Here is a 13,301-nt window from a genome sequence, read left to right on the forward strand (position 1 = left end):
ATTAGATTCTTGGTTTGCAGTATTGATGTAGTATCTAGTTGCCAACTCAACGTCCCAGACGCACTCTCCGATCTCTGCCAGTATTAAATTCATGCCTTGCAGGTGTTGCAGTTAGCCCGAGTCCAATCGTATCTCCAGTTCTCGTCCTTCTTGCTCTGATCCATCACGCCATAGCTGATATCCATGCAGCATGCCAGCTGCGCTCCATTGCAGGTGTAGCCCGGCCAGGAGGTGGTGCACGTGGCAATAACGCTAGCGGCGAAGAAGACAGCAGCGATGGCCGCGGCGAAGCCTGTGATCTGCATGGTAGGCTAGGTTTTGGTCTAGTCACCAACTTAGTCAAAGCTTGTTTGGACAGGAACTTGTCATTGCACCTACAGTGACAATTGCGATATAAACTATGTATAATATGGTTCGCGATTTCGTTGATTTGGCAAAGGATGATGGTGGTTGTAGGAAGATTATTTGACTTAAGGTTCTGGCGCACCCTTTATAGTTCGGTCAGTTATGCCGGCCAAGGCGAGAACAATTTGTGTGTAGAACTTCTAATCTATCTCAAATGATAGTGGATTGTTCTATAGTATGATCGTGTCGGAACTCAGGAGTAATTCGTATTTTAGAGTTATCCCGCCGGCCGAGAAATCATAGCAGCGGGCTAGAACCATCTCCCGTCGGTTGGCCCATGACTCTGATCCTGGGAAGTGCTGGTCAGCCTGTGGATACAGATGGTGAACGGATTGTCTCCCGTTGGGAGGTTAGTATTCTACTCTTTGCTTGAGCCGAACACTCTCTGACTTGGCCGTCGGAAGGAACCCGTCACGCAACACGTGTGGTTTACTATCGTGAGTCAACTCCACTTCTTATATCCGAGCTGTCCACAGCAGTCGAAATGCTGCACGTCCTCATAAGCCAATATTGGGTCCACGCGACAAGCCACAAGAGTTCCACAAAGCTAGCTAGATGTGCCAAGAACGATGGAAAAGACCGCCAGTCAAGCCGCCTAAAACTTAGCGCCGTTTTCCAAGAACACTGAGAAGCAAAGCGAAGTGACACAACAATACATGACGAATACATGCGGATTCGCAGTATGTATGTCGTTCATGACGACCTCGAACACCATCTATCTCTCCTTGTTCTTCATCCAAATGAAGCTCGAAAGAGCTCGGCAGCAACCTAAGCTTCTCAACGACATCTCTTGACAGTACCATTTGATCGATGGAAGGATGCCTGAGAAACAGTGAGCGATTGAGAATGAAGTTGACCATTCTGGGCAGCATATCGCCTATGTAAATAGTCTCCTCCTTCGAATAACCAGATGCCTCAGCTCAGTGGCGCTAATTGTGGCCACTCGAGCTCGGGCCAAACGCAGCCATTGTGATTCACATGCTCACGACGCAGACCAAACCTGGACAATCTCTGCCATGGGTGAGGGCCAACTCGGATCTCTGTTTTTGACCTCTAAGAAAAATACACCAAAGTGATCGAGATTGAGAATGAGGGAATGTCTCTTGCGAATATTTTTCAAGCACACCTGTGGGGCCCTAGGAAATCCCTGGAGCCCTGGCGTTTGGAAGAATGCTCCGAGTTTGATATCTTGGTCGCGCTGATTCGAAGGGAAGTTCGTCTCGTGGACGATTGACGACCTATGCTCACATCCCGTCCGTGAGGAATGGACTCGAGCATCTGATCTCGGGAGCAATCACTCTCTGGAAAGGTATTGCATGTTGAGTAATTGAGCCCACTCTTCGTCTTGCTAATTGCCGTACCCACTACTTATGTCTGCCACTACTTACGTCGTGAGAAACTGACAGTTGGGGGCGGTTATCTGATCCGGACCTGGAAATGGTATCTTGCAATCTATGCAACTGAACTCCGTTTGCGCCCTCGGATTACTAGATGATCTTTTCATCCATGCCACCGTCTCGGGGGGGTATTAGTACTGGAAACGCCATCTAGGGTCTTTGTCGCCAGGCCAGTCGCTCAAGTCTCCAATAGCATTGACTTCCTCCGCAATCGCTTCGCGCCTCTTGTTTTCTCCCTTGAGAACGAAGTACAAGACAGCACAAACCGCAATGTTGGCGATCAGGTATGCCAAAGCCAGAGAGTGACCGACAATGTACCGCGGGCCATCATTTGAGCGATACAGCTGGGTGCCCATCACCGCGCCGAGGTTGCCAATGGTGATCTGCATGGCATTGCCCACGGCGCGCTTGGTCTGGCCAGAGACGTTGATGGCAGGCCATGAGAGGACCAGGGCAGTAGCAGGGTAAATGCCACCGGCGGCAAAGAAGGTTCCGAGGTATGACACACCAGGCTTCCCCGCGGGGTCGGTGTTGGCAAGGAGGATGATGTAGCCGATGGCTGCGAAAGCGGAGGATCCCATGATGAAGAACGCTCTGCGACCGGTTCGTTCGGAGTAGATTGCGACGGTCAATGTCGTAGCAAAGGCAAGAGCGTAAGGTGGAATCGTGAGCAACTGCGCCTTCGCAGCAGTGTATCCGAGGTTCTTGATAATGGTAGGCTAGATATGTCAGCTTGTATCGCTCAGCATGTGTTCATTCATGACCTAGCACTCACCAAAAACAGAGAAAATGTGTAGAGGGGCAGGCTCATGGTGTGAAAGCCCAAACCGTACAACCAACACTTCGGGTCCTTCAGAGCGTCCAACACGTAGGCCCACGTGAAGCGCTCATCGTGAGTGGCATCGCTATCGGCAGCCAGTCGGGCGCGGATGAAACGACGCTCCTTGTCAGAGACGAATTGAGCAGTGTCGGGGTAGTTCTGGATGAACCAATACGCGGCGACGGCAATGAGGACGGTAGCAATACCTTCCTGGTCACAGAATTAGTGTCATGGAGGTGCCAGGTGAAGTTGAGTACGAACCAAAATGAAGATCCATCGCCAACCATTGGCCCACACAATTCCTTTCATGTGTCCGATGCCCTGAGTCTTGTTAGCAAGCTGATTTATTGGTGATGATGTCGAAATACTTACCCATGCGAGGATACCACCGAAAGCACCTGCAAGAGAAGCAGCACTGAAGAAGAGGGAAATGCGATATTGCCGCTCGCGACGCCGATACCACATGGAAAAGTAGAAGACAACTCCAGGGAAAAGACCACTTTCCGTAACGCCAAGGAAGAACCTAGCGACAAAGAAACCGGCCATGTTGGTGCAGATACCCATCAGAGTAGCAACAACACCCCAAGCAATGGTGAGAGTGGGAAGCCAGAAGCGAGGGGTCGTTCTCTTCAGGATGATGTTGCATGGGATCTAATTGGAGGTCAGAGACATGCGTCGGTAGTTTTCCAAGTCTTGAAAACGACTGTTGACCTACTTCGAAAAGAACATATCCGATGAAGTACAGGGTGAGACCGGTGAGATACTCATTTCCAGCTGGTGAGGGTCAGCTGGCCATTATACTTCAAACGACACCGTGTCTTGCGAGCTCCGAACTCACTCATGTGCAGGTCGTCGGTGAGACCCTCGATTCTTGCGTTGCCAACTGCTCTTGCATCAGCACTTACGTCTCTCGAAATACTCTCACGATGGCTCACCGTTGGATCGGTCGAGGAAAGAAAGCAGGTATAGGATTCCGACCGCAGGCAGAAGCTTTGCGTCCAGCTTCCGTAGCAATGCCTTCTCGTTCACTGCCTCCTCTCCAATTTCGATCTCTGAAGGACTCTCCGCTCCGCTAGACTCGTTCAGTGGCGCCTCTGACGCCTTCTCGGGCGCGAGGTCCGGCTTCACCGCGCTCATCCTGAATGTCGCGCAAGAGCCTCGTTCTATTCGACGATTGTTCTTTGATGTTGTTTCCTGAGGAAAATCTGTACGTAAAAACCTTCTCTCGGTCGCGACCTCAGCCGTGCATCCACCTGAAGTCGATTTTGACGCGGGCTATGTGTTGGGTGAAAACTCTATGGTCACGCGCACGGCTTTTCAATGCGGACCCAAACGGATGTGAAGAGACCAGACGGCCGGGTTCAAATCTCTGCAGGCAATTAAGACATAAGATTGGCGAGGGAAAAGGACCTTGAATTGGGGGCCTCGCTCCTCCTCGGCTGGGTGTCATTGTGTCGAAGCTACGCGTATCTGGGAGCATTTCTCACTGCCGTTTCCCTGGGTACGCATGGCATCATCGGTCCATGATGACATTTACGGCTCCTCATTCCAATTTCATCTTAGCTACCGTTGCAGATTGTCGGCGTCGAGTGGATTACGCGATCGGTGGTGGATGATGAAACACAATTTCTGCTGGTCGTGATTGGCTATTGGCCCTTCAAGGTCGGATCACGACATGTTGAAGCCGATGGCGACATCGTCGAACTGGGGCTTTTCCCCCAACTTTCTCCAACAACCCCCCAATTGTCGCTCTGTGATAAATAACACAGTTCGCTTGGCAAACTTCGAGGTGAACCCCCACGTGTCTTTGAATGAGCTAACAAAATCTTGTTTCTCCGCGCGGCTGGATCTGACACCTGCAAGTGCCGGCGAACGGTTTGTGCGGGCGAACATGAGGCCGAGAAGAAAGCCGACCGACCGTGATGCGGCCCCACTCCGAAACTCCGATGCCGCATTTGTCTCCACATATATCCGATGTGCCCACAGTTGCGCATCGGAGCAACACGGACGATCGGCAAACGCCCAAAGACCGTCATTCATACGGAGACACTCAATGCACAAAAGTCTCGGTGTTTAGTTCTTCATCGAACTCAATCAGTATGTCACGTTCACTAACTGCTAATGCAATCGGGATCGCCCAGATGCATCTCAATCAGGAAAAGATTCATCTGCAGGCCCACGAGCGTTTAAGTCCGATCACCAAAACCCATTTCAAGTGAAATGAACCCGAAAGTAGCGGGAGGCTCGCAAATCATTGGCGAAGAACATTCACAAAGGCAAAAGGCAAAAGAGAAAACAAATTTCCCATCCCCGAACGATTTTATAAGATTTCCTACTATACACTAACTATCCTTTTTTTGTCCTTTTCGAAAACCCTTTAAGAAATAAAAGCAAATGAACGACCTTCTATGCAAATAGTGAAAGATAACAGGCTAAGCGAGTGTTTGAACCAAGACCAACCAAGGAAACCATTCAGTCATCACAAGCGTCTGGTGTACAATCCCCCAAGCTCAAACTCGCATCCTCGATGAGTTTGGCTTCGCTCAGAGTTGAGCAGCAGTCGTAGGCAAGGCCATGACCAAGGAAACCGCCATGTGTCCCCCGATCAGATCAGAGACCTGTGCGAGAGAGTAGCGGTCTCTCGGAGTTGGCGATGCATTTAGCAGGCGGTGTCGAAAGCGACGAAGGTCTGGCCGTTGGTGGGGGCAGGGAGCTGAGCAGCGGGAACGTTGAAGAGGCGGCACTGGACGGGCTCGTTGGCGGAGGGCTTGCCGAACTCAACAGCCTGGCAGCCAGAGGTCTGCTTGCAGAGAGCAAGGCAGGCGTCCTGGGTGGCGATGTCGGAGCGGGTGACCAGAGGGTTGGGGGCGCTGGTAGCAGGACCGGTGGGGGCGGCGCCGCAGACGTTGCGCTTCTTGGGCTGCTCAGTCTGGCCGTTGTTACCAGTCTGGCCGTTGTTGGCAGCCTGACCGTTGTTGTTGTTGGCCTGGCCGTTGTTGTTGTTGTTGCCGGCGCCGTTGTTGTTGTTCTGGGTGGGGGCGGCGGTAGGTACGCCAGTGCAAGCCTTATCGAAGACCATCAGGTTAGAGTTGCTCTGGGGAGGCACCTGAGCAGCCGGGACGGCGTAGAGGTAGCAGAGGGGAGTAGTGCCGGTGGGGGGAAGGCCGAAGACGAAAGACTGGCAGCCGGAGTCAGCCTCGCAAAGCTTCTGGCAGGCGTCGGCGTTGGCCGCGGCAGGCTGGGAGCGAGGCTGGACGTCAGCGTTGACGGGGCCAGCAGGCGCGCTGTTGCAGGTGTTGGCGCGGATGGCGAGGGGGCCGGCCTGGGCAGCGGCGGCGAAGGCAACAATGGTGGCGATGGTGAACTGCATTTTGACTGTTGGGTGGGTGTTTAAAGAAAACTGGAAAGTTGACTGAAAGATGAGCGAAAGAGTGATGATTGCTGAAAGAGCGAGTTAAGAGAGAGAGAAAGAGAGAGAGTAGGAAAGATGCTTGTGAAAGACTGTTGATTGGATTGGTTGTTGGTGGTGAGGAAAGAAAAGGTTGTGATTTCGGGGCGACGAAGGCATTCTTTTATATTCGTCGTGAGCAAGTATTTCGGCTCCTATTCCCACCACTTCCGCAGCATATCGACTGACGATCTACGCAGAATGGACGTTTCGATGGAGATGGAATCTTACGACGCGCGTCTCAACACCGCCAGCCTTCGGCACAAGTGGGCGGAGAACATGATCGACATCACGGATGTCAAGCGGTGAACTTGAGGTCTTCGTCACGGGCCTCACTGCTTGCAGGGAGTTGGGCGCTGTGCGATGCCGCTGAGGCCGCCCCCAACCACTTAGATGGCACTTTCCATCTGATGTTTGACGTTTCATCATTCGCTTGACGTCTACAGCCTCAGCGGGACAGTTGGGATACTCCCGCGAAGTGGGAGAAAGTCTTGGAAAGTTTCAAGGGTTCATCCGGCATATTCATGCGACGAAGCAACAATTCTCCTATGTGTTTCCGTCTGTGGCTGGAAAAACACCCGATCAATCTGTAACATTCAAGCTTCGATTCGAGAAGCTGAGATTGATACTCTGGGGCAAGACCGACTTCGGCACTGGCATGATGCTTCCAGGCTTTTTCCGATATTCTCTCATACTTCCCCACGTTTTCCTGCTATTATTGGCAGTTGTCTACCAATGAACTGACTTGCAGCGCAGTTTCCGTGAGGGGGTTTCGGTACGTAACAAGCGAGTGACATTCCAATCGATAGTCAGACATCTTACGTTACCCGCTTCTGTGGCATGGGGAATTTGAAGCTTACTGCGTAGTAAGAAAGCCAAGCATGAGGCTCACGGCTAAACTGGCCCTGCCGGGCTGCCGGCTACGGGGCGCCGCTTGGCTTTCATTGGCAAACATGTCTGGGGACGTGCAATAGACTGGGATACCCTTGTTCTGTTTCCGCCCAAGCTTTGCGGCTCCCGACGCCTGTTCCCCCACATTCCAGAACGATTCCATCGCCCAGCCAATCCCAACGTTCAGGGGTAACGGTCAGGGGTTGCGTTTTTTTATTTTCTTGACATCTCTTTTCCCCTGAACAGCCTCTGCGACGTGGGTATCCTTCAAGTGATGTGGGCTTACGTTCTCATCCATTCGCGGACCTCTGCCCTAACCGAGCCTACTGAGACATGTTGGCCGCGGGGGAGAAGCCATATCGAGCCAAACAGTAGCAAGCCGCAGCAGCGCACAAACATTCCGAAAATATGCTTGCAATCCCCCCTAACTCTTTTGAAGTTAGGGCATAGCCATTAAGGCGGGGAAACTTCAGCAGTGCAGCCCTGCCTATAGCGGAGAAACAACTCTGTCTGTTATTAAGACGTGGGCCGCAGTCGTGAGGCTGAGCTTCCAAAGTCTGACCATCTCCTATTTCGGCGACTCGTGACCGGTGGTCATTGGCTCAAATGCAGAGGTGACGAGTCCACCATGGGGGGGCATTGGGGGCTGAATTCTTCTTCAAGCCGAGCGGGTGAGCGGCATGCACGCACACGTGGAAAATGGTGAGTAGAGTTGAGTTGGGAAATTAGCATCGTGAGGGGTTCACTTTGTGCGTCGTCACCAAAGTAAAAATAGGCCCTCGGTTAAACACAATTGTCGGGCCGTGTGGTAAATGTGGTCTCTCATCGTGAGGGTTCATTGTTGTAAAGGGTTGTAAAGGCAGATGAGGATCATCGCCGATTTCCACATTGGGATCCGCGGGGCTTACGAATTCGGATGATGCGAGTCGCGCAACAACAAACCTTTGATGGAGAGAACAACACCGCATTTGCAATTGTCGACTTGTTGTTGACTGATGATCAATGGTTTGCGTATTTTGACAATGATGAGCCCTCGGGTTCTGTTCCGGCACCACGGATATCACGGAATGTTTGAGCTACAGACCGCTAGATCGTCAGTTACGTGGAAGCCGCGTCGACCTAAACCAATGATACCGTATTTTGACCATATAAGAGCATGTTATAGGCGAACTAGTGACAACAATGGCGGTCAGAATGACAACATCGCTTACTACCTGGACAACTACTATGAGTCTTTTTCGCCAGCAGCCAGCCGTCAGTTCCGGGCCTCCTCGACATCCTATGGAACAAGGCGGTCAAATGTGAAAATTCTACGATTGATGATAATTTTGGCTTCAGAGAGCTGTCGCTGTTCCCAGACCGCCCGATAGTCATCTCCGTAGTATGTGACGAATGACCGCCAATCTTTGCTTCGTCTCTTATGACTAGACGCAGTCAAGAATAGAAACGCAGCTGATTATCACGATTTGCATCTTGACTACGTGGTGTCGTATTTCAAGCAAGGTAGTCCAATCAAGTTTATGAACGAGGCACGAGAGTTTGATATGGACAGCAAGATCAACGGCCAATGCGAGTGTAATGAGCAAGTGCGTGAGAATGATATATTGCTTCCCATATGATAATAAGCCGACGCCATTTGTTGAGTATTTTCTGTTTTAAATTTCTTCTGCTGCTCCTCTTGCTTAGGAAAAGTGGCAAATAATTCAAAACCAGTATCACGGAACAAAAATGTCTATGCAAAACAATAACAAATGATATGACAAAAAGACATGACTTTCCTCCGTTCAGTAAAGACTTAAGCTAGCGAAAAGAAAATCAGTTCAGTTCCATTACATAGCTCAACGGTGACTCTCTTTGATTATTTTTTTTTCATTCTGGCCATCTTCTCATCAAATCCGATACAGACGACGACGGAACTCGCGATCTTACCAGTGGCGTCCTCGTATGTATACAGATATTCCCGTAGAAACGAGGAAACACACAGAACACTTCAATTGAGAGGGCTGAACGACGCCACACACCTACTTGGACCTCCAGGATGCCTACCTACCACAACCCGTGGAGGTTTCAGTAGGAGGAGGTGTCATCCAGCCTCAACAATCACACTTCCCACATGCCCCATTCTTCCAAGATCATCAATATGTCACAACGCCTAGATTTGCCCATTCCGTTCTGCGCGCTGAGTGGGGATGATGACAAGATGTCACCACATGTGAATATTGAATGAATGTCGTCTTTGTGGATATTGCCCAAACCCGCTTTGTCGAAACAATATGTTTTGTTTATTACTACGTTGTATTGTTCGCCACCTGGCTTCCATAATTGTTGATCATGTTGTAAATGATTCACTGATACAACTCAAGGAACGACTCAGTAGACGAACCGTAGGATACACCCGCGAAAACGGAATCTGCCATATTGACCATTAGTTCTGCGGGTAAAGAGTGATCAGGTAACTGATAAGCAGCCAGAGGTATCAAAGCGGAAAGGCAAATATGGGCTGTTTACGTTACATCCAGTGGAAACAGAAGAGTCAGTACAATTAATATACGATTGAACCCGAACTTCCGTCGATATAGAGCTCATGACCAACTTCAAACCCTCCTGAATTGACTTTTCCGGTGGCGACAAAAGTTTTAATCTGCCAAGACGGTTCACGTGGGTGATCAACATTGGCGATGGTTCGAGCGGTGGCTGATTCTTGATTGTTGTGGTGGCCGGAAGCTCGGAAAAAAACAAGCATATCCGGGACGTGGATGGACCCAGTTCCGTAGGTGCTTCTTTCGGAGTTGCCAAAGTGCCCGGAAATTTGTGTTTCAAGCAAAGCGAGTTTCTAAACTGCTTCAAGGGGAACTGACTCAAACACGTTGCCCTTTCCGATTTTCGTTTGCTGACTTTGGAGAATTGATGAAGAATAACAACGCGCTTCCTTGTCTTCATGACCAAAAACAATGACTTTGACTCTCGGAGGTGTATATTGCGGTCGGATGCATCCATATTGCTGTCTCTTTTGGGGTTCGTAGATGCGTTGGTCGGGGCTAAGACCGAGTTGGAAGGTGGTTTTAGGTTCATCGCGGGAGCTTAAGTGTTTCGGGATGTGGGCATCGGTAATCGGGAAGATTAGATTGCCTTCCTGAAAAGGAATTGGGTCCCCGAACTGGAGACTTTGTTAATTCTCGTGAGAATAGATTGACTTTGACCTCATTGAGGGGTAATCGGGCCGTGACCGAGTTATTGAGCACTTGGTAATGTGATCATGTCAAGGTGAATGAATCGGAGTGATCAGCAGTTGTTCCATTGCATCAGTGGGTTCTCAGATGTCTCCGCCGGTGAAGTCATGAGTCGTCGGGAAGAATGATCTCGTTCACCTCAACTTCCTTGCAATATGTGGTCTTCGTCTGCCGTGCCTCGACATTGTCGATCTTCACCTGAACGTAGCGCCAATCAATTTTAGGCGGAACTCTCAAAGAGTCGGCGATGTGGCCGTCTTCATGCGTTGAGACCGGACGTGGTAAGGTGGCGAGGGACTCAGCGAGTCATCCCGGCTTCAATTGATCAGTATGTGATGGTGAAAAAGTGTCGAGTAAACAATTTTTGCTGCTGCAGATGCGCCTGCAGAGTAGTTTGAAATTTGTTACACATTTCTCATTGCATTTTCCCGCTGCTCATCTCGAATATGCCATGTTGCGTGTCAAAAAGAATTATTTTCAATGTTTTTGTTCAATAATAAAATGACTAAAGGAAACTTTTCAAAATGACATTTCCAAGTACAAAATGTTCACGCTATTTCTCGAAGTACAAGATTTATGCTAATTACTAATTGAAAACACTTGAGCATTCAATTTTGACGAGGCTAACTAAACGTATGAATTTGGTAACAATAAACATAAACCTCCAGTAAAACCAGTGAGGTTGGCTTGTAAATCGTCCGAAGTATTGGTTTTGGAGAGGTTCATCTTAAGTTTGCTGTCTCTCACAGACATTGTGTCAAGACCTGAACGTTTCTCTAAGGTTAAACGGCATGCATGTCAATCAAACAGAACCAGAAAGCTTAGCGCAAGTTGAAAGTCTGCATGTTGGAAGTAAAAATCGATTTCAGTTGCAAGTCATGTTCACCGTCATATTCAGAATGTTTTCAAAAGAACTCGATTTAGATGTGCTAGCAGCAAACATGCAGATTCGAGCCGTTTCCGGCGCGGAACTATGTACACAGGAATTGTCCACGTTTAGTTATGGATTTGCTTCGCTCTCGTCGGCCTCCCCGCGGCGTTCCCCATGCAACCAGTTCATACCGCTAGCTTGAAGACTTAAGAGTTTGAAGAATTAAGCCCTTTCGTGTATGTGAGGAAAAAGTTGGTCTATATGTGGAAGGCACAAAATGAAACACCCAGTTCGCCCGCAACCCATCCCTTTATGCAGACTCAATGAAAACCGTTCTCAACCCAATGAATGTGTTCGTGATGATGTTAGATACGTGAAATTTAGACACCAGAGTCCTCCTGCTCGATGGAGTACTCCTCCTGGAAGGTGGACCAGTTGGTGCAGACGTTCTCGAGAGTGGTGGAGTTGGTGAGGGCGGAGATCTCATCGTAGCGCTCGACGAACTGCATGGAGAAACCCTCAGAAGTGTGCCAGCCGATGTGGCAGTGCATGAGCCAGGCACCCGGGTTGTCGGTCTCGAAGGCCATGACGAGGTAGCCGGAGGAGGGAAGCATGGCAGTATCTCTTCTGGGAGGGTTGGTGGTGTTGAGGGAGACGGAGCTGGAGTAGGTGCCGGAGCCCTGAGCCAGGATGAAGAAGTCGTGACCGTGAAGGTGGATGGGGTGGGGGACGGCCAGAGTGGTCTCGATGACGAAGTAGATCCACTTGTTGGCCTCGGAGAGCTCGATGACGGCGTCGTCGGTCTCCCAGCTGGTGGTGCCGTTGACGATCTGGAGGAGGGTCGGGTCGGCCCAGTCGACGAGCATGGAGGTGCTGTTGAGGTACCACTTGAAGAGACCAGCGGTGTTCTTGCCGACGGTGGCGGACTCGAGGTCGTTCCAGTTGGCGTCATCAACAGACTTGGAGAGGTAGGGGACGAGGTTGTCGGTCTCATCGTCGCAAGAGTCGGTGTAGTCGTAGGCAGAGGTGGTGGGGGTGCCGATGGTGCTGGTGTAGGCGATGATACCCTTGATGTTGTCGGTGCTGTCGTTGTCAGAGCAGGCAGCCTGGGGGATGGCGCGCATCCAGAAGTTGTCGGCGGTGTCGGCCTGGTCGGCAGTGACGATGATGTCGTAGCGCTGGCCCATGCCCATGTCGAGGACGGTGGTGGTGTAGGGAGTGATGGGGACAAGGTCGGCAGCGATGACGGTCATGGTGTGGTTATCAATCATGAACTTCCAGTGGGTGTCGACGGCAGCGTTGACGAGTCTCATGCGGTAGGAGGTACCGGAGGTCCAGGTCATGTTGAAGCGGGTACCGGTCTGGGTGGAGTCGCCATCATCGCCGTAGACGTTGGTGCCGTTGATGAGACCGTTGTCCAGAGTCGGGGGGCCGGAGGTCTCGGCGGTGGAGTAGAGCTCATCGACGGTCTGGTGGTCCCAGTCGTTCAGGAAGACCATGCCGAGATCCTCATCGTAGTTGGCAGTGGCGGGACCGTTGATGATGATACCACCGAAGATACCCTGCCAGGCCTGGAGGGCAAAGTGAGAGTGGTACCAGGTAGATCCGTACTGGGTAGCTCTCCAGGTGTAGGTCATGGTGTTGTTGGGCGCCAGAGGGCACTGGGTGATGGAGCTGACACCATCGGCCTCGTTGGTGTAGTTCTGGCGAATGCCGTGGAAGTGAATGCTGGTACCGTTGTTGGAGGTAGTCAGGGAGTTGGTGACGTGAACGGTGACAGTGTCACCCCAGTCAGCGAACAGGGTGGGACCCGGGATAGAGCCGTTGACGGCCATGGCGGAGCGGGAGACACCATCGGGAGAGACGGTGACGTCGGTGAGCTCGAGCCAGTACTCGCGGGTGACGCCCGTGTCGGGGACGGTGTTCATGTAGTCGGTGCTGGTGTCGTAGTCGCACCACTCAGAACGAGTGCTGGCAGTGTTGCCACTGCAGGCCGCACGAGGGTAGAGCTTGGACGGGAAGGGAGAGTCCACAGCGGAAGGGAAGGCAGAGGCCAAGCCGGCGAGGGCTCCGGCCACGAAGAGAGACTTGAGCATTGTGAGGGAGTGTGAAGTGCCAAGAGAAGGTAAAAGAAAGACTGGATGACACAAGTAGGAAAAGAGTGAAGGAAGCAAAGAGCGAATGGAAGCGCAGAGCGAACTGTGCTGGGTGGTGAGAGAGTGGGAATGGAGTCAAACAA

The 13,301-nt window shown here is 51.1% G+C and overlaps 4 protein-coding genes across 4 annotated transcripts; all 4 read right to left on the reverse strand.

Moving 5' to 3' along the window:
- Positions 1-89: 89 nt before the first annotated feature.
- On the reverse strand, positions 90-305 carry CGGC5_v011515 (uncharacterized protein; the record flags this gene model as incomplete). The annotated part of the gene is made up of 1 exon (XM_032032612.1): positions 90-305. The coding sequence occupies one exon, from the start codon at positions 303-305 to the stop codon at positions 90-92; it is 216 nt and encodes a 71-aa protein (XP_031888190.1).
- Positions 306-1,933: 1,628 nt separating this feature from the next.
- Positions 1,934-3,759, reverse strand: CGGC5_v011516 (putative transporter; the record flags this gene model as incomplete). Its single annotated transcript, XM_032032611.1, has 7 exons — positions 1,934-2,521; positions 2,578-2,832; positions 2,884-2,943; positions 2,995-3,273; positions 3,338-3,396; positions 3,461-3,505; positions 3,558-3,759. 7 exons carry the CDS (start codon positions 3,757-3,759, stop codon positions 1,934-1,936), a joined length of 1,488 nt encoding a protein of 495 aa, XP_031888193.1.
- A 1,522-nt stretch (positions 3,760-5,281) lies between these two features.
- On the reverse strand, positions 5,282-5,992 carry CGGC5_v011517 (uncharacterized protein; the record flags this gene model as incomplete). The annotated part of the gene is made up of 1 exon (XM_032032610.1): positions 5,282-5,992. The coding sequence occupies one exon, from the start codon at positions 5,990-5,992 to the stop codon at positions 5,282-5,284; it is 711 nt and encodes a 236-aa protein (XP_031888192.1).
- A 5,450-nt stretch (positions 5,993-11,442) lies between these two features.
- On the reverse strand, positions 11,443-13,158 carry Laccase-6 (Laccase; the record flags this gene model as incomplete). The annotated part of the gene is made up of 1 exon (XM_032032608.1): positions 11,443-13,158. One exon carries the CDS (start codon positions 13,156-13,158, stop codon positions 11,443-11,445), a length of 1,716 nt encoding a protein of 571 aa, XP_031888194.1.
- Positions 13,159-13,301: the final 143 nt, after the last annotated feature.

The sequence above is a fragment of the Colletotrichum fructicola genome (genome assembly GCF_000319635.2).
Source record: "Colletotrichum fructicola Nara gc5 chromosome Unknown KSG_Nara_v1_contig06, whole genome shotgun sequence".
Classification (NCBI taxonomy): Eukaryota; Fungi; Ascomycota; class Sordariomycetes; order Glomerellales; family Glomerellaceae; genus Colletotrichum; species Colletotrichum fructicola.